The sequence below is a fragment of the Dermacentor albipictus genome, chromosome 3 (assembly GCF_038994185.2).
Source record: "Dermacentor albipictus isolate Rhodes 1998 colony chromosome 3, USDA_Dalb.pri_finalv2, whole genome shotgun sequence".
NCBI classification, from domain to species: domain Eukaryota; kingdom Metazoa; phylum Arthropoda; class Arachnida; order Ixodida; family Ixodidae; genus Dermacentor; species Dermacentor albipictus.
Window position 1 is genome coordinate 185,265,926 of NC_091823.1, and position 22,784 is coordinate 185,288,709.

General features: G+C 44.8%; 1 protein-coding gene across 11 annotated transcripts in view; it reads right to left on the reverse strand.

The window, feature by feature from the left end:
* LOC139057669 (DENN domain-containing protein 2D-like) overlaps positions 1–22,784 on the reverse strand; it is a 614,144-nt gene that overhangs the window by 444,822 nt on the left and 146,538 nt on the right. For all 11 annotated transcript variants that reach the window (XM_070536315.1, XM_070536318.1, XM_070536317.1 and 8 more), the window contains exon 4: positions 15,788–15,858. In XM_070536315.1, the coding sequence (XP_070392416.1) occupies positions 15,788–15,858 (71 nt within the window). The remainder of the gene's footprint in view (positions 1–15,787; positions 15,859–22,784) is intronic.

Below are 22,784 nucleotides of genomic sequence, written 5' to 3' on the forward strand. Positions count from 1 at the left end.
CCTGCAGTGGGCGTGACCAGGCTGATGATGATGATGAAGCCTGAAGATTCAGAAAGAGGCAAGCAGTTCGCGTGTCAGCTAACGAATTATTTTGAGAGATGGATAGAGATGTCCGAGATGGACAAAATGTATGAAGGGGTTCACGACAAAGTTTTGGGTGAACAATTTCTTGCCAGGCGTAGCAGCAGTTTGGCAATATTTCTTAAAGGGACACTAAAGTGAAAGATAATTTCTTCTGCATCAGTAAATTACCATTCTACAACACCAAAAACACCACTCTTACAAAGATAAGACGTTTAGTAAGCCAGAAAAAGCGCAAGAATGAAATACGGGTGGCGACGCCTACTTAAGTTCCCGCACCTGGGGGCTGTGACGTCTTGGATTTTGATGGCATTTTCTAGGGCCTAGTAATTATATATAGCGGTACAGATTGACTACACTGTGTTCTAAAGGAACCAAGTATTAAACATGGCAAGTTTCGGGAACCTTTATTCAGCCAACGCGGCCCAAATGCGAAAACATACTTTGGAATCCCTGACGTCACGCTGACATACCGGCGCTGGGGTTTTGGCGCGAAATTCAAATACTTATACTTGGACCTTCATTTTCTCATCTAATATTCAAACTATTTTTTGAAATGACTGCCTGCAGGGTTCTCAAACAATGCTTTATTAATCTAAACTGATTTATTGTTTCCCTTTGTTGTCCCATTAAGGAAAGAAAACTACAAACTGTGGTGCAGATGGCAGAAAAACAGATCAGTTCGTAGAGGCACAGGGATTGAGAAATTTGGGGAAAGGCGAAAAAGATGTGCACACAACAGCTGTAGAAGAGATAAAGAACCAGGGGCAATGAGTAGACAAAAGTGACCCCAGAGATGTTTTCTATGTAACCGGTTAGGCCATGTAGTGGTGAACTGCCGAGTGAGAGGTAACCGTCACGAAACATTCAAGGCAGAAAGCTGGGCTAGTTGGTGTGTCATCATTATTCAAAAGACTAGTGCAAAATAGCAGGGACAAAAACAGAGAAGACCACAGGACGAGCGCTAAATATAAACTGAGGTTTTTACAGCAAGCGAAGGTACATATATACACTTCGTTGGTGCATGCGCACACAGGTTTAAAACAGTACAAGCACATTCTAATCAAAATGTGGCAGACTGTTCTGTAAGTACATTTTTTTCTTTTTTTGGACAAGGCAAGTGAAGCCGTGCTGACACAGTTATCACCTTCCCTGTCAATGTGATATGCCTCACAAATCTCGCGCCCCCACCTTGTGCCTCCCCTACCAAGCACACACATGGTGTCAAACACAGGCACGCACCCACATCGCTTACAGCGCATTGCCAAATGGCCGCCCCCCGCTAATTAATCTACCAGCGTTTGGTGCTCTCGTAGCCATTCATTTAGGCAGATGCCAGTCTGCCCCACGTAGCATCTACCGCAAGAGAGAGGTATGCGGTATACGACCCCAAAAATGCAGGGTACCAACTTGCATGCATGTTTTATGGCGCAGACCGTTTTTTTCTGCTCGTTTACGGCTTTGCACATGCGCACCAGCTTTTCGGGGGCAGTGAAAATCACGTCCACGCCGCACTTCTCTCCAACTTTTCTCAGCCGGTGCGATAGCTGATGCACGTACAGTATAGCTGTACGTTTCAGATTCTTGCAGCTTTTTTCGGCTGCTACGCCAGGGCGTCCACCTGCTCTGATTTCTTCCAGGAGGCATTCCACCACAGCTGCCACGATATCTTTCGGATAACCGGCGTTCTGCAACTGGAGCACTTGCATCTGTAAGCTAACCTCAATTTTATGGTGGCAGAACTTTTCGAGAGCACCACGCAGGCAATTTTTTGCAATGCCCCTCTTAACCAATTTTAAGTGAGCCGAATTAAATGCTAGAATTTCCTTTTTTGTGCGTGGCTGGTACGACCAGCAGATGTGCCCTGTGCCAAAGTACAAACACAGCTCGAGGAACTGGAGACACCCGTTCATCGGCACTTCATGCGGGAACCTTAGTTTGCCAGAACAATCACCGAAAATTTTTAAAACACTTCTTACAACCTGTGGTTTGTCGCTCTCGTTTTCAACATTCACAAACACAATAAAATCATCGACATATCTAAAACACCTCACAACACGTTTTTCCTCTTTTATGCACGCTGCCACGCACTTGTCCAATTGGCCTAAAAAAATGTCATTAAGTATAGGAGCTATGCAGGAGCCTATGCAAATACTTAGAACGACAGAAAGCTGAGCTAGTTGGTAAGTATTCATTATGCAAAATAGAAGTGAGGCATGCAGACAGGACACAAGAGTAGAGAGAGAAGTGGACAACACGAACGCCGACCTTCAACTGAAGGCAGTTTTGTGTCTTCTTTCATTTTTCGCCTCAGTGCTCCCTTCAGTTGATAGTCGGCGTTCGTGTTGTCCACTTCTCTACTCTTGTGTCCTGTCTGCACGCCTCACTTCTATTTTTCATTATGCAAATACTATCTTTTTGCATGAACAACTTGTCATTAAAACAAATGTAGGTGGAAGAGACATAGCACTCAACTAATGCTACAATGTCGTTTACGGAAACCCCGCTACTATTTTGGAACTGGACAGCCCCCCAGTTTTCAATCCACTCTTTTACTGTGTCTAACAACTCGGCTTGGAGAATGGAATAAAAGAGCTCCTCAATATCATCTGAAAAGGCAAAATTGGCTCGTGAAGCACAATCTGGCTCACCCAAAAATTCAATAACATCCTTTGAGTTGCTCACACAAAAAGAATCTTCTACATCTATTTGGTTAAGATGCTTTTGTAGGTATTTTGATACCAAACCTTGCCAGGCTTCTTTCTCGGATACAATTGCTCTGAGAGGCATGCCTTCTTTGTGGGTTTTTGCAGAAAAAAATATGTTCAGCCCCGGCATATTCGCAGCTTTTACAGACTTGTGTGGTCCTGTCAAATTGATTTGTTCACACAGTTTTAGTGCCTCTGCCTTTACTTTCCTGCCAGATCTTTCCAAGGGAACAAAATTCTTTTCAACAGCCTGCTTAGCCTTTCCATGATACATCGTTTTGGGCAACACGATGAAACCACCCTCCTTATCAGCAGTCAGCAAAGAGAGATTATTCTTCCCGAGGTAATGAATAGTGTTGCTGACCGCAAGCATTGCCCCAAGTGAGCATGGTTTCCTACTTATCAGGCAGTCGACATCTTCATAAATACATCTAGCTTCCTCTTCCGCAACTGCACATCGCCCAACTTTTCAAACCATAGTAAGGAGTCCAAGCGGTGTCTCGTTAACCTCATTACAAAATTTTGGCCCGCAGCTCAAAACCCTTTGAACATTATCTGGGAGACCACATTTTTTTTTTATTATTTATGAATACTGCGATCTTAAACAAGATCTTAGCAGCGTGGTACACGAGTAAGTTCACGAAACAATATAAATACAAAAATGGGGAATTGCACTCAAAAATTCTTCAAACAAGCGCTTCACACAAGCGCAAAAAACAGGCGCTAAACACAACACTTTTTTTCTTCTTATGAACATCTTGGGAATCCTCTTTTACTTTTTTCCAAGCACACAAAGATGGCAGGCAAAAGACCACAGAAACTCGGTAACATTAGCTGCCTCCCTAGCCCAAGTCCTCATCAAGGCGTCACAGGTTACCTGGCAGCTTGTCCTAGTCGCGGCATGCTCACGTAGGCACGAGTGGAAATACCGGATGTGTCTCCAGAGTTCGGCACAGAAGATCTTGGTGATTCTTCTAGTATGTAACACGGACGCATGGCAGGGATGGAACAAGGCTTGCACATCAGGCGGTACCAGTACATTCTTCAGGGCGAAGGCTAGTACTCTTGCCCGATAGGTAGTTACTGCTATTAGGTTCACATAAGTAACTGAGGGACCTCGACACATAAAAGAAGGAAGCACAGGGCCCGATGTACGAGAAATCAAAGCGATCAAGGCAGAAGACTCGACTAGTTGGCATGTCATCATTATTCAAAAGACTAGTGCAAAATAGCAGGGACAAAGACAGAGAAGACGACAGGACGAGCGCTAAACATCAACTGAGGTTTTTACTGCGAGCGAAGGTAGATATATACATTTCGTTGGTGCATGCGCACACAGGGTTAGAACAGTACAAGCACATTCTAATCAAAATGTGGCAGACTGTTCTGTAAGTACATTTTTTCTTTTTTGGACAAGGCAAGTGAAGCCGTACTGACACAGTTATCACCTTCCCTGTCAATGTGATATGCCTCACAAATATCGCACCCCCACCTTGTGCCTCCCCCACCAAGCACAAACACAGGCACGCACCCGCATCGCTACAGTGCATGGCCAAATGGCCACCACCCACGAGAGCGACAAACCACGAGAGCGACCAACGAGAGCGACAAACCAAAGGTTGTAAAAAGTTTTAGAAATTTTCGGTGATTGTTCTGGCAAACTAAGGTTCACGCATGAAGTGCCGATGAAAGGGTGTCTCCAATTCCTCGAGCTGTGTTTGTACTTTGGCACAGCGCACATCTGCTGGTCGTACCAGCCACGCACAAAAAAGGAAATTCTAGCATATAATTCAGCTCACTCAAAATTGGTTAAGAGGGGCATTTCAAAAAATTGCCTGCGTGGTGCTCTCGAAAAGTCCTGCCACCATAAAATTGAGGTTAGCTTGCAGGTGCAAGTGCTCCGGTTGCAGAACGCCGGTTTTCCGAAAGATATCGTGACGGCTGTGGCGGAATGCCTCCTGAAAGAAATCGGAGCAGGTGGACGCCCTGGTGTAGCAGCCGAAAAAAGCTGCAAGAATCTGAAACGTACAGCTATACCGTACGTGCACGAGCTATCGCACCGGCTGAGAAAAGTTGGAGAGAAGTGCAGCGTGGACGTGATGTTCACTGCCCCCTAAAAGCTGGTGCGCATGTGCAAAGCCGTAAATGAGAAGAAAAAACCGGTCTGCGCCATAAAACATGCATGCAAGTTTGTACCCTGCATTGTTGGGGTCGTATACCGCATACCTCTCTCTTGCGGTAGATGCTACGTGGGGCAGACTGGCTGCTGCCTAAATGAACGGCACGAGATTTTTGAGGCATATCACATTGACAGGGAATATGATAACTGTGTGAGCACAGCTTCACTTGCCTTGTCCAAAAAAGAAAAAATGTACTTACAGAACAGTCTGCCACATTTTGATTAGAATGTGCTTGAACTGTTTTAACCCTGCGTGCACATGCACCAACGAAATGTATATATGTACCTTCGCTCGCAGTACAAACCTCAGTTTATGTTTAGCGCTCGTCCTGTCGTCTTCTCTGTCTTCGTCCCTGCTATTTTGCGCTAGTCTTTTGAATAATGACGTCACGAAACACTGGTGGTTTGCCAGTTGTGCTAAAGGAAAGGTCACAAGGCAGACGAAATGCAGGACTAGGTCCGTGGATAAGACTGCATATATCATGAGGTCAAGAGAAGACGTACAGATGGAGCAGGACATGCCTGTAGTGGAAGACGAGGTACAAGGACGCAAGGCTACGGTCTTGAGAGACACGGGAGCCAATACCGTTTTAGTGAGGAGGAGTCTAATGTCACCAGAAAGCATGACCGGGTACTTTAAACCAGTAATCGTGGTAGTTAAGTCCGTAAAATATCAGCCAGAGGCACAGATTCAAATATCAACACCCTTTTTTACAGGACTAGTCGCAGCTATATGTGTGGAGGACCCCCTTTATGATTTGATTGTGGGAAATGTACCGGGGGTAAAGAGGGCAGACAACCCTGACCCAAGTAGGAAGAGGACAGGGAAGGTCACGGAAGAGAAAGAACATTCAGAAACGTAAAAAGAAGGCATGCAAGAGACAGACGTAGTGGCGGCAGTAAAAACACGAGCAAGCAATAGGAGTACTAAACCTCCAACAGCATTGCAGGTTACAGCCGTTAAGAGATTAGGTAGAGTTAAATGTGGATGTTACAAACCTATATGTAACGAATTCCTGGATTTAACGAAGTTTTTGAATTCCCAACGCTGCCCCCATTGAAGCCCATGTATTTTCGACCTTGATGGAACGAACGCGTTGCGGCAGTTAGCCTTGATGTAACGAACTCCCAAAGCTGATCAGTCATTACTTTTTGCACTTTCAAGGAAAATTCAGCCGAAGAAATGCTCTAGATTATTGAATATTAATACTGTAAGGAGCCAGCAGCTACACGAACGCCAGGGATTGCCGCGACCGAGCATAATTAGCGATAATAATGATGATGGCGGCAACTAGCGCCGCTCCGTGCCTAATGTAGCAGTCTTTTCAGGCTTTGCTTGTCTAGCGTGACACCAGGTGGCATTGGTATCGGCAGCTGATTTCTCTTGCAGAATTATTTTGTTTCGTATGAATTTGAGACAAGCATTCTTATTTTGTGATTTTCATTTGTTTCAACGGCTTAGACACACTTATGTGTAAGAATTCACTTGAAAAGCAACGCTGATAGCCGGTTCTTTTATTGCCAGGGCGCGGGAAGGGAGAGGGACGATGACGAACGACACTCCATGACGAACGACATGCATCACTTTTTTTTCTTTCTCTATGGATGCGTTGCATTCGCCATTTCGAGTGTTGTCCTGCATTCTGCATGTGTGCGTGTGTCAACTGTGCTCTGGTACTGGTTTGTCCGACTTGTTTTGGAGGTGGTAGGCCTGCCTGTCGGCATGTAGTCTTGCGTCTCCGCTTCTAACTGCATCGTCGGTTGGTCGTGATGAGTTCTACTGCCAGAAAATGAAAAGTTCTGTCTTTTGAAGACAAACTCGCAATTTTAAATGTAGTCTCCGCGGGCGAGAAGAAGAAGGACATTGCCACCCGTTTCAGCATTCCAGCGAGCACGCTATCAACGATTTTGAGTGTGGAACACAGCATCAGAAACGCAGTGGAGTCGGGAACAAGCTCGAAGAAAAAAAGACTGAAGCTGTCCACATACACTGATGTGGACAAGGCAGTGTTCACGTGGTTTTTGGACAAGCGAGCCAGAAATGTACCCATAAGTGGTGCGATCTCACAACAGAAGGCAAAGGATTTTGCGTGTATCTTGGGCTGTGATGATTTCAAGGCAAGCAACGGGTGGCTGCAGGGATTTAAGAGCCGGTACGGTGTCGTTGGAAGAGTAATCAGCGGCGAATCTGCCTCCGCAGACAGCGATGCTGCTTCGTGGGTGGCTGACAAGCTGCCTGGAATCCTGAGTCGCTTCGAGGCGGCTGATGTCTACGATGCCGACGAGACAGCTCTATTTTATCAAATGCTTCCGGGCCGCCCGCTAGCGTTAAAAGGCAATGACTGCCGCGGCGGAAAGCAGAGCAAGCTCCGCATAACGATTCTGCTGTGTGCCAACCTCGACGGCACAGACAAGCGAGTCCCGCTAGTTGTCGGCAAAAGTGCCCGTCCCAGGTGTTTTAAGGGAACGAAGCGTATGCCCGTGAAGTATGTGGCGAATTCCAAAGCGTGGATGACTCGGCCAACATTTTCTGAGTGGTTAAAGGAATTTAACCTGGACGTCAAGCGGCAAGGCCGTCAAGTTTGCCTACTGCTGGACAATTGCCCGGCGCACCACGTCGAGGGCCTGCAGCTGTCGAACATCAAACTGCATTACTTCCCGGCCAACTGCACGTCCCTAATACAACCCCTGGACAAAGGGGTCATTAAAAGTTTTAAATGCTGTTACCGGCACCGACTAATCCTGAAGATACTTCTCGACATCCGTCTGGAACGGGAGATGAAGATCGACATTTATCAAGCAGTCGAGATGCTTGCTGCCTCCTGGCAAGAGGTCAGGGCAGAAGTTATCGCGAATTGCTTTTTAAAGGCCGGAATAGCCAAAAATGCACGGGTTGGTGCTGACGAGGAGGAGGAGGAAGACCTTTCTACTCCGTCCGATGTGGCCGAAGCGTGGAACGAGCTATGTACTAACGGTGGTGTACCCAACGGCGTTGAACTGACTGACTTTTTGTTTGCCGACAATGCCGCCGTGGCTACAGAAGAAATGCCTGATGCAGCAGTAGCTGAAAGTGTGGAAAATCCCGATGGCGGTGATGAGGGTGCCTGTGAAGCAGATCCGTGTGACGTGCCTACTGCAAAGGAGGTGATGAACGCAATGGACGTTATGCGCCGTTTCGTCAGCTCGCTCGACGATGAAGGAGCTCTACACAATTTAGCTTCTTTGGAGCGGTGTGTTGTGCCTTCACTCGTACCGAAGAAGCAAGCGGAAATTACGCAGTTTTTTGGCATAAAATAAATGCTTGAAGGGTGAGTTCACCTTCACGGATATATTGAGCTATTTGGTTTCGTTTCTGCATCATTCGTACGAGCCTTCACACGAAACTTGCACGTAACGAAAACCTGCATGTAACGAAAAATTAAGAATTATTGTCAACTTCGTTATATCCAGGTTTAACTGTATAATGGCTGCAGAACTTAAAGAGTTGCGGAACAAGGAGGAGTCAATACGAAAGTGTGAACTAAAGATAGGAGAACTGGTGCATAGGAAAAGGAGTAGGACAGTGGTGGAGTTTATAAAGAAGAATAACCTATTGTACCGGAAGTGTGTGTTTAGCTTAGGTAAGAAAGTACTACAGTTGATTGTTCCGAAGGAACTCAGGGATACAGTACTGAAGATAGGGTACAATAGTGTAACCACAGGTCACCAAGGAGTAAAGAACATGTTAGAAAGGATCACAGAAGAGTTCTTTTGGATCAGGGTGTACAGTGATGTGAAATGGTATGCGAAATCATGTGAGGTATGCCAAAAGACGGTGGCTAAGGGATGTGTAAGAAAGGAGATAGGAAAGTGGAAGAACGAGGAGAGGAGTAGAGCTTGCATGGTAATTTCCGATGAAAATGACCACGGGGACATGCACACTTATATCGATAAGAAGACCATGGGGGTAGAGAGCGTTAGGCTGAACCAAGCCCCACAATACAAGTAGATAAGAGATCAAAAATAACGTACAGCACGAAGGACAAAAGCTGCTATATACGACATACACAGCGCTGTGTGAAGTAGATAAGAAAGTTGATTCACAAATTCGAAAAAGTGTTTTCAGATCTCCCACGGTGGAGATAAGTAGTGCGGTGCGAGCTATAGTAGTAGTAGTGTGGATTTCATGAGTACGGCGTTGGAGTGATGAAATGTCAAGAGTGTAGCGCAGACGATTAAGTGTGAAAATAATGAAAATAATGAATTCGCAAACGTCGTGAATTGTGCATGTTGTGAAATGTGCGTGACATTGTGGTGATGTGTTGTGAGCCACGACGACGCAAGAAAAAGCACCAAAGTCACAGCTGGAGCGTCATATTCGCCACCATGAAGACTGACAGAAGGCAGTTTTTCGAAAAAAAAAAAACTCCTGAAAAGAGGGCCCATGTCATATGTAAGAGCCATGGGGCACAAAAAGAAAAGAAAAGGACGATGTGCACGATGTGCACGAGTCCTCGAGGCGCGTGACCCGGGCTGTGATCGGGAGAGAAGCACCGCTGAGCTGGGATTATCGACGCGGCTCTGGGCCAAGAAGGTTGGAGCGCCAGCTTTGCACTGGCGACGGGAGCCATGGAGGTTCGGACTGGCCCGTGACGCTGGCTATCCATGGTGTGGCCGTCGACCTCGGCGACGTTCGAGCAAGGCTCCCTGGACCTGCTGCAGCCTTCCACGGCACTGCCGGGCACTCCAGGAAGTGGATCCCCCTTGTTCGGTAGACCAGCACGAACGGTAGTCCTCTGGGCACCTTGTCAGCACTCGGAGAGGTAGCGGCGGAACCCGGCGGTAGGCCTAACCAGGAAGGCCGAAGTGCAACGTAGGACAGTGGTGCAGTTTCGGGGCATCGACACCCGAGACGGAGGAACTACCCGGTCGATACCAAGGCAACAAAGCTTGCGGAGCCGGCAGGAGCACTGACTGGGACCAAGAGCTGACGCGCATCGAACTTGGAGAGACGTGCGATGACAGAACTTTATAAGAGCACTCCTTTTTGTTAATGTGCAGCCATAAGCCAGGGTTGCCGGACTTTCGCATGAAACGCACTAAGGTCGTACGTAGGCGAGGATAAGGACATTGTTTTGAATTGGACATTGGACATTGTTTTAAATTAGGATCGACCTCAAGAATTTGAACAATTCTCTGGAACGAGACTTTCAAAACGAACTCAGAGAAATAAAAGCTAATTTAAAGTTTACTGATGACAAATTTGATGATATGGCAACTAATCTGAAAGCAGTTCTAGAAGAAAATAAATGCTTGCGCACTGAAAATGACAACATAAAGTCACGTTATGATCAAATAAGGAACCCAAACGAAATCGAACGAGTCTTGAATCGTGGACTGCGAACAGTACTCGCGAAACGCCAATATAGAAATAAAAGGAATACCAGTGAATGCTAACGAAACACTTATGGAAATCATGAAGCTTGGCGACTGTATTGGGGAACCCATATCACCGTCTGATATGGGACGTGTGCAACCGGGTTTCAATATCAAGAAGTCAAACTAAAAAGAGCATTATTGTCCAGTTTGCACTCCGAAGAAAACGAAATGCTTTGCTGGAGAACGGAAGACGAAAGCAACTAATGGCTAGTGAAGTTGGGTTTTCTGAATCTGTTCCCAATCACGTCAATGAGCACCTGTGTCCTGAAAGGAAGCGCCTCCTTGCGCAGGCCATTGCCAAAAAGTGTGAAACGAAATGGAAGTTTGTTTGGGTGCGTGATGGGCACATTTATGCCCGCAAATCTGAAAACAGTGCCAGACTAAGGATCACTAGCTCGAATGATTTGAATAAAATGAGCTAAAAACATGGATGCCGCCATGAGCTGCCTCGAACTTCTTTCTACCGCAGATCTAGATAGCATTTACTGTGAAAATAGCATTGCTCTTTTTCATATGAACTGTCATTCTGTGTGCAACGAGGCTGATGAAATACATAGCCTGTTTACTCCCCTTACCTTTTCGTTCCATGCAATAATGTTTACTGAAACCTGGTACCACAATGATTCAACATACTTTGTGCTAGACAATTATACTCACTTTGCTAATAAGAAGCAAACTCCAAGAGGTGGTGGTCTATCCCTGCAAATTGTGAATTCGCTTCCTGCAAAAAGACTTGGGAAATTGACATTCTGCACTCCGGACTGTGAAGTGTTAACCGTTCAGAGTGACAAAAATATCTTTTGTGTTGTCTACCGCCCTCCAGATGGAAAACTTGAAAATTTTTTTTTTTTTTCAGCTTTAGAAGCACTCTTAGATTTTGTGTCTATAAATGAGCACGTGCTATACCTTTCCGGTGATATGAATATTGATATGTGAACCGCATCACCAGAGCAGACAGAATTTGCTTCTTTATTTGATTCTTACACTCTTGGGAATGTAATTACTGTACCAACGCGCGTAACTTGTTCCACTTCAACTACTTTAGATTTATTTATCACTAACAATGATAAAAGCACTATAACTTGCGGAACTTTGATAACTGACATCAGTGATCATTTTCCAGTATTTGCCTTTATTGCTAATACCAACCCTAAACATGCTTCTAAATCACCGGTGCCTTATTTTCACTGCATCGATTGAAAATCCCTCGACACTTTTTGTAATGAAATATGTACAGCCGACTTCTCCCATATTTAACAGGGACAGGCGGGCGAGTTGGTGGTCGATATTGGAATGCATCATGCAACCGCACAAACAACAAGGGACAAAGAAGGAAACACGCCTGTCCGCGCCTGTCCTGTGTGTTTCCTTCTTTGTCCCTTGTTGTATTCGCGGTTACATGATGCATTCCAATTTCTCCCATATCTTGTCACTACCTGACGCAGATGTTGCGTACGATGCACTAATGATTGTGTTAAACCACATATATCAAAACTGCTTTCCTTTAAAATGCTGTTGCAAATGAAAATCGAAGAAACCACGGATTACGAATGCCTTATTGAAAAAAAAAAAGATAAAAGAATGAAACTATATGCGCAATTCATTAAATCCAAGGATCCCATGAAATTGTCTCAATATAAGAAATATCGCAATAACTTGAACAAAGAACTACGTCAAGTCAAGCACGAATACTTCAGCTATTCGTTCTCAGATAATTCTAGCACGAACCCTCAGCATTGATGGCATCAACTAGGTAAACTACTTGGACGTCACTACAACAGTGGTCCAAACTGCATTATGCGCGATGGTGCTGTGCTGACAGGGCAGGATCTCTCAAATGCTTTTAACGATTTCTTTGTGAATATCACAAATACAGCGAGCTCTCCTATTAATTCAACAAACATGTCAATGCACCAAGTACCAGGAGTCTCAATGTCGATGATTATGTCCCCTACAACCGAAAATGAAATCATTTCTGTGTTCAGAAATCTGAAAAACAGTAGGGCTTTAGATATTAACGGTTTTCAAAAAAAAGCTCTAAAGTATGTAATTAATTTGTTAGCTCCAATCTTAACATACATATTCAACCTTTGTCTCAGTAGTGGAGTATTTCCTAAGCAGATGCAGATTGCAAAAGTTATCGTGATACACAAAGGAGGCGATACCTCTGAATTGTCAAATTATAGGCCAATTTCTATTCTACCGGTAATTTCTAAAGGCATACAAAAATTATTCACATGAGAATAACTAATTTTTTAGATAAGTATTCTGTTTTGTCGAATGATAAGTTCGGGTTCAGACCAAAAAATCCACTGAGTTGGCACTGCTCAAGCAAAAGGAACTCATCATAAATGCATTTGAAGACAAGCTCTTTGTCCTCGGAATTTATACTGACTTCTCCAAAGCCTTTGATTTAATCAATCATGACTTGTTAGTAAATAAACTAAACCACTATGGTACAAGAGGGATTCCTAATTCTTTAATACGGTCATACCTTCAACATTGTAAACAAATTGTAGCACACAATGATGCTTTGTCTGATGGCCAATACATATAATCGGGTGTGCCACAAGGCAGCATCTTAGGCCCTTTGTTGTTTTTAGTTTACTTAAATGATATATTTTACGCTAAGCTACCGGTGAACCTTACTGCCTACGCTGATGACCTTACGGTGCTCATTACGGGTAGTAGAGAAAATGACTTATCCTCTACAGGTAATGAGTTTTTGCAATACATGTGTCAGTGGTCACAGGAAAATTACCTAAAGGTGAACACAAGCAAAACTAAAGCCATGGTATTTCGAGTGAAAAACAAAGTTGTAAAAGATATTATGCTTAGGTTTGGGGACAACTATATTGAAATCGTGCGTAGTATCAAATGTCTGGGAGTAACCTTCTCGGAATCGCTTAATTGGGATGCCCAAATTAATAACATACGATCAAAAATGAATGGGTTACTATGTCATCAACAGTATGTGCTATCAACACGAATTAAACTATTAATCTACAACGCTTTTTTAGTTCCAAAACTTAACTATTGCCACACTGTCTGGGGCACAAGTACGAAGCATAATTTATCCAAGATTATTGTTACTCAGAAACATGCGATAAGATTAATTGCTAACATACCATGGTATGCCCACACAGAAAGCTATTATTCCGAGTTTAACATCATTCAAGTGCCTAATCTTTATGCCTTCAGATTAATTCTTATGTGCAAGAATGCTATTAGAACAAACAACGCAGATATGTTAACACTATTCGACCTTCAAAGCCATGTGCCCATGTACAATGTATGCCATTGCACAGCATGATCTACACCATTTTGTCGGACTGGGTACCGATTTCAATCAAGCGCCTATAAACTTCCCTGTTACCTTAACACACTTGAACGTAATAACATCTCACAGGAAGAAATAGCGAAAAATAAGTTAATTAGTGTTTTGCCGCTCCTGCACTAAAGTATGGTGTTTCATTCTGTTTTTTGTATGTCACGCTATTGTTTCTAACATCACACAATGTTAACAAAAGCACTTAGGCTGTTCTCAATTTTGTACGTATACTTTCTTACTGATCCATACTGTATATTTTTGCCCTTGTACGTTCACAAATTTTGCAATGTATTCCAATGTTTCTAGTAATTTTCTGCGTTTGTCATGACTAAGTTTCCTCGTCATGCTGTCATGTGGGGTGTAATAGGGTTTTTTTTCAAGCCGCTGCACGCGGCTTTTACACTTACGTCCGCTCTCATTCTGTGGAAAGAGAGAAGATTATTATTATTATTATTATTATTATTATTATTATTATTATTATTATTATTATTATTATTATTATTATTATTATTATTATTATTATTATTATATTTTGGCTATGCAAGTGTGGAGTTTTATTTTTTTTTCACAATTGAGTTTTGACTTTTCCTTTTCGAGTTCTGACATTTCTATTTCGAGTTTGGGTAAATTAAAATCTGTTTGCTGTGCTCGCCTGCGTCTCCCGACTCCATCTCTCCCAACATCCGCACGGCCCCGAGATCAGTGACACCAGCCAATATATTGGAAAATGAAACCACGTATAGAGCTGCGCTCAAATTTCTCAGTGTCATAATTGTTGGTGAATTATTTTGTTTCGTAAATGTGCTTTAGTTTTTTTTTTTTTTTTTTGCTCTCGTGTTCGTAGCATCGAGACGATGCTTTCTTTAAGAGGGGGGCATGACACGTGTACTTGTTTATCCTTTTTCCAGGGACAACATTTCACCCGATAACAGGTTAAAGTTAACACTCAGCGCAAGACACGCCTGAATGATATGGAACTCAGTCGAATGTTATTGTTGTTTCTCTGTTATATATGTTCTCGTTGAACTTTGAGTTGTCAGAGTGTATGCGCAACACAAATTGTGTAGTACTTTCTTGAACGCACATGGGCACTAGCAATTACACTGGAACAGTCATGTATAAAAGCTGGTGCGGCTGACCAGTAGATCATATTTTCAACACTTGCAGACAGTGCTTGCCGTTATCGTGCTTTGAATGTCACTTGCCTCGAGGGGCACAAGTTGGCCCAATAAAGAGTTAGTTTTGCGATACACAGTTATTGTTGCTGTCCCTACTAGGTGACACATGCATGACAAGACTGATCTTCGACAATAACGAGGTGGTGTTCCATTGTGGACCTAGCCAAGGGCTGTTGCCAATGGCTGGATGGTGCCAGACAAGAGGAATGGGCTCAACATTTGGCCAACAGTGCTCAATATTTGCTCGCATAAAGAAGAAGCTTTGAACTGAACAAACACATAAATGGTACTTTTGAGCATCTGGAGGTCGCAGCATTCGTAACAATAGGCAAAAGAAAAAAACTTGCAGTGATGCTAAACAGAAACATGCAAGATGCTATTTAAAATAATTTTGTAAACTACAAGTTTCCTCCAAAGAAATAAAAATGAGGAATTAAATTTGTGGGATGGGAAGCTAACTGCATTTATAAAGCTTATATTGGGAACAAAAAAAAAAGTCTTTCTGGCCAAAATGCATGAAGATGGTGATCCACTGTCACTGAAAAAGGCATGCTTTTTAAGGTTGATTAAGACTTTTTGATATTCTTTGAAATCATGAAGAAATGTTGGTGCCTTTGTTTCATTCTTTCTTGGTGTAGTTGGTCTTTTCAACATGATACTGAAACCTGATTTCCATTGAGGTCTTCTCAAACAATACTTGCTACTGTCGAAGCTTGGATGAGTCGGCAAAGCTGCTGCACAATAACCGCATAACACGACCTCTCAGAACAGAGCCAGCTGTTCTTGCAGTGTTCGCGTTGTAGCGCAGGTCATGGTTAACAGCAACGCTCAGCCCTCAATGCACCACACACCTGACCATCCAGAAGTGCACACCCGAAAGTGAGGCACTCACCCTTTTGATGGACCTGACATAAACCAGCCTCTTCTGGACGTCCTTGATGGACACCTCGCTGCTGCTGTCCGCTGCACAAGTGGAGAAGAGCCAATTCAATACAGTTATCAACAGAGCATGATGCAACCAAGTTTCTGGTAGCTTAACAAGTGCAGCTATGAGTGTGCATGCTTGCAACTACAGCAACTGAGAGTCGTCAGCAAAACTGGTTTTGCCAAGAGTAGCATGGCTAGTCTCCCAGACTGCAGGAAAAGTGTAAAGACATTCAATAAACAAGTTACTTCACAGACTTCTTTCTGAATATAGCCACACATTATCAATGAACCACACACTTGGGAAAGAATTTCACTACTCGGTGGCAAAAATTTATGTAGCAGTTCACTATACGAAACCTACGTATCTGCAATGCAACTACATTCTGTCGCTGACTGCGCAGTGCCTCAGCTGCCCATCCAGAGTACACCTCTGGAGGGACATTGGAACAAGCTCAATAGTTTCTGCGCTCATAACACGCGCTGCAAACAAATCAGTAGGAAAAGAGTAATCATTCTCGACACACCCTGGCCTGGCTCCAAACGACAGGGCAGCCAGTACCAAATCGCTGCAAAACATCTTTTTTATTTCACTCATTGCCCTTCCAGAGTTACGCTGCACCACCTTCTTATTTGAAATTTGCAAAGTGCGCAAAAGGCCCAGCTAACATGAAATTTACAGAGCCACGACCGCTCATTGTATTTGAATATTGACACGAAGTAAGCTGCCCACTACGAGTCCCAATTGCCAGAAGTCAGCTGCCCACTAAAGGCATCATCATCATCATCATCATCATCACCACCACCACCACCACCACCACCACCATCATCATAATCTGCCTGATTACGCCCACTGCAGGGCAAAGGCCTCTCCCATACTTCTCCAACTACCCTGGTCATGTACTAATTGTGGCCATGTTGTCCCTGCAAATTCATTAACCTCATTCGTCCACCTCACTTTCTGCTGCCCCTTGCTATGCTTCCCTTCCCTTAGAATCCAGTCCGTAACCCTTAATGATAGTCGGTTATCTTCCCTTTTCATTACATGTCCTGCCCATGCCCATTTCTTTTTCTTGATTACAACTAAGATGTCATTAACTCGCATTTGTTCCCTCACCCAATCTGCTCTTTTCTTATCCCTTAACATTACACCTCTCATTCTTCTTTTCATAGCTCGTTGCGTCGTCCTTAATTTGAGTAGAACCCTTTTCATAAGCCTCCAGCTTTCAGCCCCGTACGTGAGTACTGGTAAGACACAGCTGTTATACACTTTTCTCTTGAGGGATAATGGCAACCTGCTGTTCATGATCTGAGAATGCCTGCCAAACGTGCCCCAGCCCATTCTTATTCTTCTGATTATTTCAGTCTCTTGATCCAGATCCGGGGGTCACTACCTGTACTAAGTAGATGTATTCCCTTACCACTTCCAGTGCCTCGCTCTCTATCCTAAACTGCTGTTCTCTTCTGAGACTGTTAAATATTACTTTAGTTTTCTGCAGATAACTTTTCAACCCACCCTTCTGCTTTGCTTCTCCAGGTCAGCGAGCATGCATTGCGGTTGGTCCCGAGTTACTAAGCAAGGTAATATCATCAGCGAATTGCAAGTTACTAAGGTATTCTACATTAACTCTTATCCCCATTTTTTCCCAATCCAGGTCTCTGAATACCTCCTGTAAACACGCTGTAAATAGCACTGGAGAGATCGTATCTCCACGCCTGACGCCTTTCTTTATTGGGATTTTGTTGCTTTCTTTATGGAGGACCACGTTGGCTGCGGAGCCGCTATAGATATATTTTAGTATTTTTACATACGGCTCGTCTACACCCTGATTCTGTAATGCCTCCATGACTGCTGAGGTTTCGACTGAATCAAACGCTTTCTCGTAATCAATGAAAGCTATAGATAAGGGTTGGTTATATTCCGCACATTTCTCTATCACCTGATTGATAGTGTGAATATGGTCAATTGTTGAGTAGCCTTTACTGAATCCTGCCTGGTCCTTTAGTTGACAAAAGTCTAAGGTATTCCCGATTCTATTTGCGATTACCTTAGTAAATACTTTGTAGGTAACGGACAGTAAGCTGATCAGTCTACAATTTTTAAAGTTTTTGGCGTCCCCTTTCTTATGGATTAGAGTTATGTTAGCGTTCTTACAAGATTCCGGTACGCTTGAAGTCATGAGGCATTGCGTATACATGGTGGCCAGTTTTTCTAGAACAATCTGCCCACCATCCTTCAACAAATATGCTGTTACCTGATCCTCCCCAGCTGCCTTCCCCCTTTGCATAGCTCCCAAGGCTTTCTTCACTTCTTCCGGCGTTACTTGTGGGATCTCAAATTCCTCTAGACTATTCTATCTTCCATTATAATCATGGGTGCCACTGGTACTGTATAAATCTCTATAGAACTCCTCAGCCACTTGAACTATCTCATCCATATTAGTAATGATATTGCCGGCTTTGTCTCTTAATGCATACATCTCACTCTTGCCTATTCCTAGTTTCTTTTTCACTGCTTTTAGGCTTTCTCCGTTCCTGAGAGCATGTTCAATTCTATCCATATTATATACTTCCTTATGTCAGCTTTCTTACGCTTGTTGATTAACTTAGAAAGTTCTGCCAGTTCTATTCTAGCTGTAGGGTTACAGTCTTTCATACATTGGCATTTCTTGATCAGATCTTTCGTCTCCTGCGATAGCTTACTGGTATCCTGTCTAACGGAGTTACCACCGATTTCTATTGCACACTCCCTAATGATGCCCATAAGATTGTCGCTCATATCTTCAACATTAAGGTCCTCTTCCTGAGTCAAGGCCGAATACCTGTTCTGTAGCTTGATCTGGAATTGCTCTATTTTTCCTCTTACCTCTAACTCATTGATCGGCTTCTTATGTACCACTTTCTTCCGTTCCCTCATCATGTCTAAGCTAATTCGAGTTTTTAACATCCTATGGTCACTGCAGCGCACCTTGCCGAGCACGTCCACATCTAGTATGATGCCAGGGCCAGCGGAGAGTATAAAGTCTATTTCATTTTTAGTCTCGCCATTCGGGCTCCTTCACGTCCACTTTCGGCTATCCCGCTTGCGGAAGAAGGTATTCGTTATCCAGATATTATTCTGTTCTGCAAACTCTACTAATAACTCTCCCCTGCTATTCCTTGAGCCTATGCCATATTCCCCCACTGACTTGTCTCTAGCCTGCTTCTTGCCTACCCTGGCATTGAAGTCGCCTATCAGTATAGTGTATTTTGTTTTGACTTTACCTATCGCAGATTCCACGTCTTCATAGAAGCTTTCGACTTCCTGGTCATCATGACTGGATGTAGGGGCATAGACCTGTATGACCTTCAATTTGTACCTGTTATTAAGTTTCGCAACAAGACCTGCCACCCTCTCGTTAATGCTATAGAACTCCTGTATGTTACCAGCTATATCCTTATTAATCACGAATCTGACTCCTAGTTCTCGTCTCTCTGCTAAGCCCAGGTAGCACAGGTCGTGCCCGCTTTTTAGCACTATACAGGCTTCTTTCGTCCTCCTAACTTCACTGAGCCCCATTATATCCCATTTACTGCCCTCTAATTCCTCCAATAGCACTGCTAGACTCGCCTCACTAGATAACGTTCTAGCATTAAACGTTGCCAGGTTCAGATTCCAATGGCGGCCTGTCCGGAACCAGGGATTCTGAGCACCCTCTGCTGCATCGCAGGTCTGACGGCCGCCGTGGTCAGTTGCTTCGCAGCTGCTGGGAACTGAGGGCCGGGGTTTGATTGATGGGTTCATATAGGAGGTTGCGGCCAAGTACTGCACCAGGGTGGCCAATCCTGCTCTGGTGAGGGAAAGCGTTACCGGTTCTGGTCACCGGGATCAGGCCACACTCCAGGCCTGTTCATGCAATTTTATCAACACGCGGATTTTTTTTTTTTAATCCAGTGGAAAATTGCACGGCACTGGGATTCAAACCACGGTCCTCTTGCACACAAGGCGGATGTTCTACCTCTACGCCACTGCTGCACCCACTAAAGGCACCGATTGGCAAAGAGAAGATGACAAAGGGCATAGTTGTGCCCCTGGGATTTTTGGGTGTTGGCCATCATTAAAGAAGGCTGTTCTGTTTGGGCGACTCCGTCTTAGTTATCTTCGTGACTTTTTACTGGTGGAGGTGCTGGGTTCATACTACCATTGCCAGAGACGTAGTGTACCCCTGACACGTCTCCAGTGAGTAGTCTGGGAGACATTACCCCTGTGCACATACGTACAAGCCGCCATCTGCAAGGGCTCCAATCTGAGCATGGTCTTTTGCCCAAGCGTATCCGGACGATGAACCCGAGCCCACTGCCTTCTGCTGTGGCTGTTGTGTCGGCGCGCTTGATCATCAACCTGCCGCAAGCGTCGATTGTATTCCACAAAGATGCTACTGAAGACATGGAAGATTGGCTAGACCATTTCGGGCAGGTCGCCGAATGCAACGGTTGGAACGAAGACCGCAAGCAGTGCAACGTATACTTTGCGCTTCAAGACTTTGTGAGGACATGGTTTCATAAGCATGAAACACTTGGGATGAATTTCGACAACAGCTGGGCGCCACATACTCCAACACGGACATGGAAAAAGAGAGAGTGGAGTTGGCAATACAGGCAAGATTCCAAGCCCCGAATGAGAGCGGCACCACGTATATTGAAGACATGGCTCAGCTTTTGAGACATGTGGATGCCTCAATGGCCGAAGACAAGAAGGTCCGATATCTGATGCGAGGCGTGAAGCAAGAGATTTTTGCTGGGCTTATTCGAAATCCACCCACTACACTTGCAGACTTCCTTGCTGAAGCGACAGCAATGGAAAGGGCCCTCTGGTGAGTGCCCTATGGTGACCTGGTGAGCGCCCTATGGAGATAGAGAACTTCATCGCGCGTCGTGGTAATTCATTCGAGCAGTCAAGGCACGAGCCCTGTTCTTCATCGCCCGCTCAATGCCGATCACCCAGACCCATGTTTCCTCAAGACGCTCATAGGTGTCGTTCGCCCAGTCCTACAAACCCAAAAAACTGAGTCAAGCGACCTCCAGAGGTGAGACTACTGACACCGAGCGCATCAAATATCCCCCATCACGACAACGAAATAACATTCAGGCACATTACGGTAACCAACGACAAGTTGTAACATCGGACATACTGGTTACCATATAAAACGAAGAAGTCACCACTTTAATTTACACTGGTGCTGACAGCTTGGTTATGAGCAGAGAGCTTGCGTCAAAGTTACAGAAAGTTTTTACACAGTGGACTGGGTCGCAGATCCGTATTGCTGGAGGTCATATACTTATTCCCATGGGAAGAGGCACTGCTCAAGTAAATATTTGCGGATTCACGTACGTCAGGGTCTTCGTTATCTGCCCAGTTGCTCAAGAGACTTGATACTTGGCATGGACTTTCTACAGGCGAATGGAGCCCTAATCAACCCGGAAAAATCGAGTGTGACATTCTCTACGGTGAAAGCCACAGCAAGTGACGCTGGCAACAAGAAGCACACCGGAAATGCCCAGCGCATCGTCGATGACAGCATAACGCTACCGCCAAGAAGCAGCCTGCTGAGCCTGGTAACGTGCAATGGATTCAACGGCTATGAGGGCATCGCTGAGGCAAACATTCCGTTAATGCTTGAGCAGAACATCTGTATTTCACGGGGCCTCGTCCAGCTTCAGAATGGACACTCATTAGTCCTGCTGACCAACTTCAGCAACGAATATCAGCACTAACCGCATGCCACAGCTGCCGTTTTCCTCTATGAAATTACTGCCCTCACGGATGTTGCCTCACTCGGAACTGCTTCGCCTAATTCATTGGAAGCAGTCAACCTGAGCGATCGCATTCAGATTAACTCTGGCTTATCGGAAGGACAGAAACACTAGCTACTCGACCTTGTCAATGACTTCTCTGCCTGCTTCTCTACCAAGTCTAAAGTATGGCGCACATCTGTTGCGAAACATCATTTTCCTACGGATGAGTTAGCAAGTAATACATGCATCAGCCATTAGTGGGGCTCAGCAGCAGTGGCAACCGTACAATGTGCTGTATTTAAAACAAGGACAATACAGCACCAACCTGCAAAGGCAGAAGACGGTTTTTATTTTAGATGCTCCCCGACGAAGCAAAGCGGTGCCACTGCTGCTGAGCATGTGCGAAGCAGTTCCCGGTGGCAGCTCTTTTGTAGGCGTCCGGTGATGACGTAGGGCTTGATATCACTGGGCTACTGGTCGTCGAATCTTGGTGTATGCTGAGTAAAACCAACCTGCAAAGGCGGAAGGCGATTTTTCTTTTAGATGCTCGCCGACAAAGCCAAGCAGTGCCACTGCTGCTGAGCATGTGGCGACGAGACAGCAGTGAACAGGACTGGTGACCACGCGAGGATGGTGAATGACAATACGGCATGGAGGGAGCATCGTCGCCAGTGGTTTGGGAAGGCTCAGGGTAGGGCTGAAATCGGCCATGGTCCAAGTCGGGCTGACGGTTGTATTCATAAGGCGCCTAATACCAATACCACCGGCTGTTACAATGGCGGGCCACACATTAAATACGACGGCAGTTGAAGCAAATGGTATGGTCATCAGCAGTCCTCTACTCGGCTGGATTGCGAGTACGGAACAGCGGCCTTTGACCTTGGGCGTACGAAAGTGAGGAACAGCCATTGATCAGCTGGTAAGGAGCTATGGCACACACAGAGTCTAGGCCTGCATTGAAGAGCTCCTGATGAACGACACCGTGGGCTAGTGGCACCATCTGGGAGCTATGGTCACAGATACGGCCACATGTAGAAGCAGGAGACACAGCGTCAAGTTCACGTCGGATGAACTTCACATGTTCTACGATGAGCAGGGCTGACGGCTCAGGTACGTCTTCGCACGACCACATTGCTGCCATGTTCGGAAGTCGAGCAAAATGATGGGCAATGCGTCGACTTTTGGAGGCC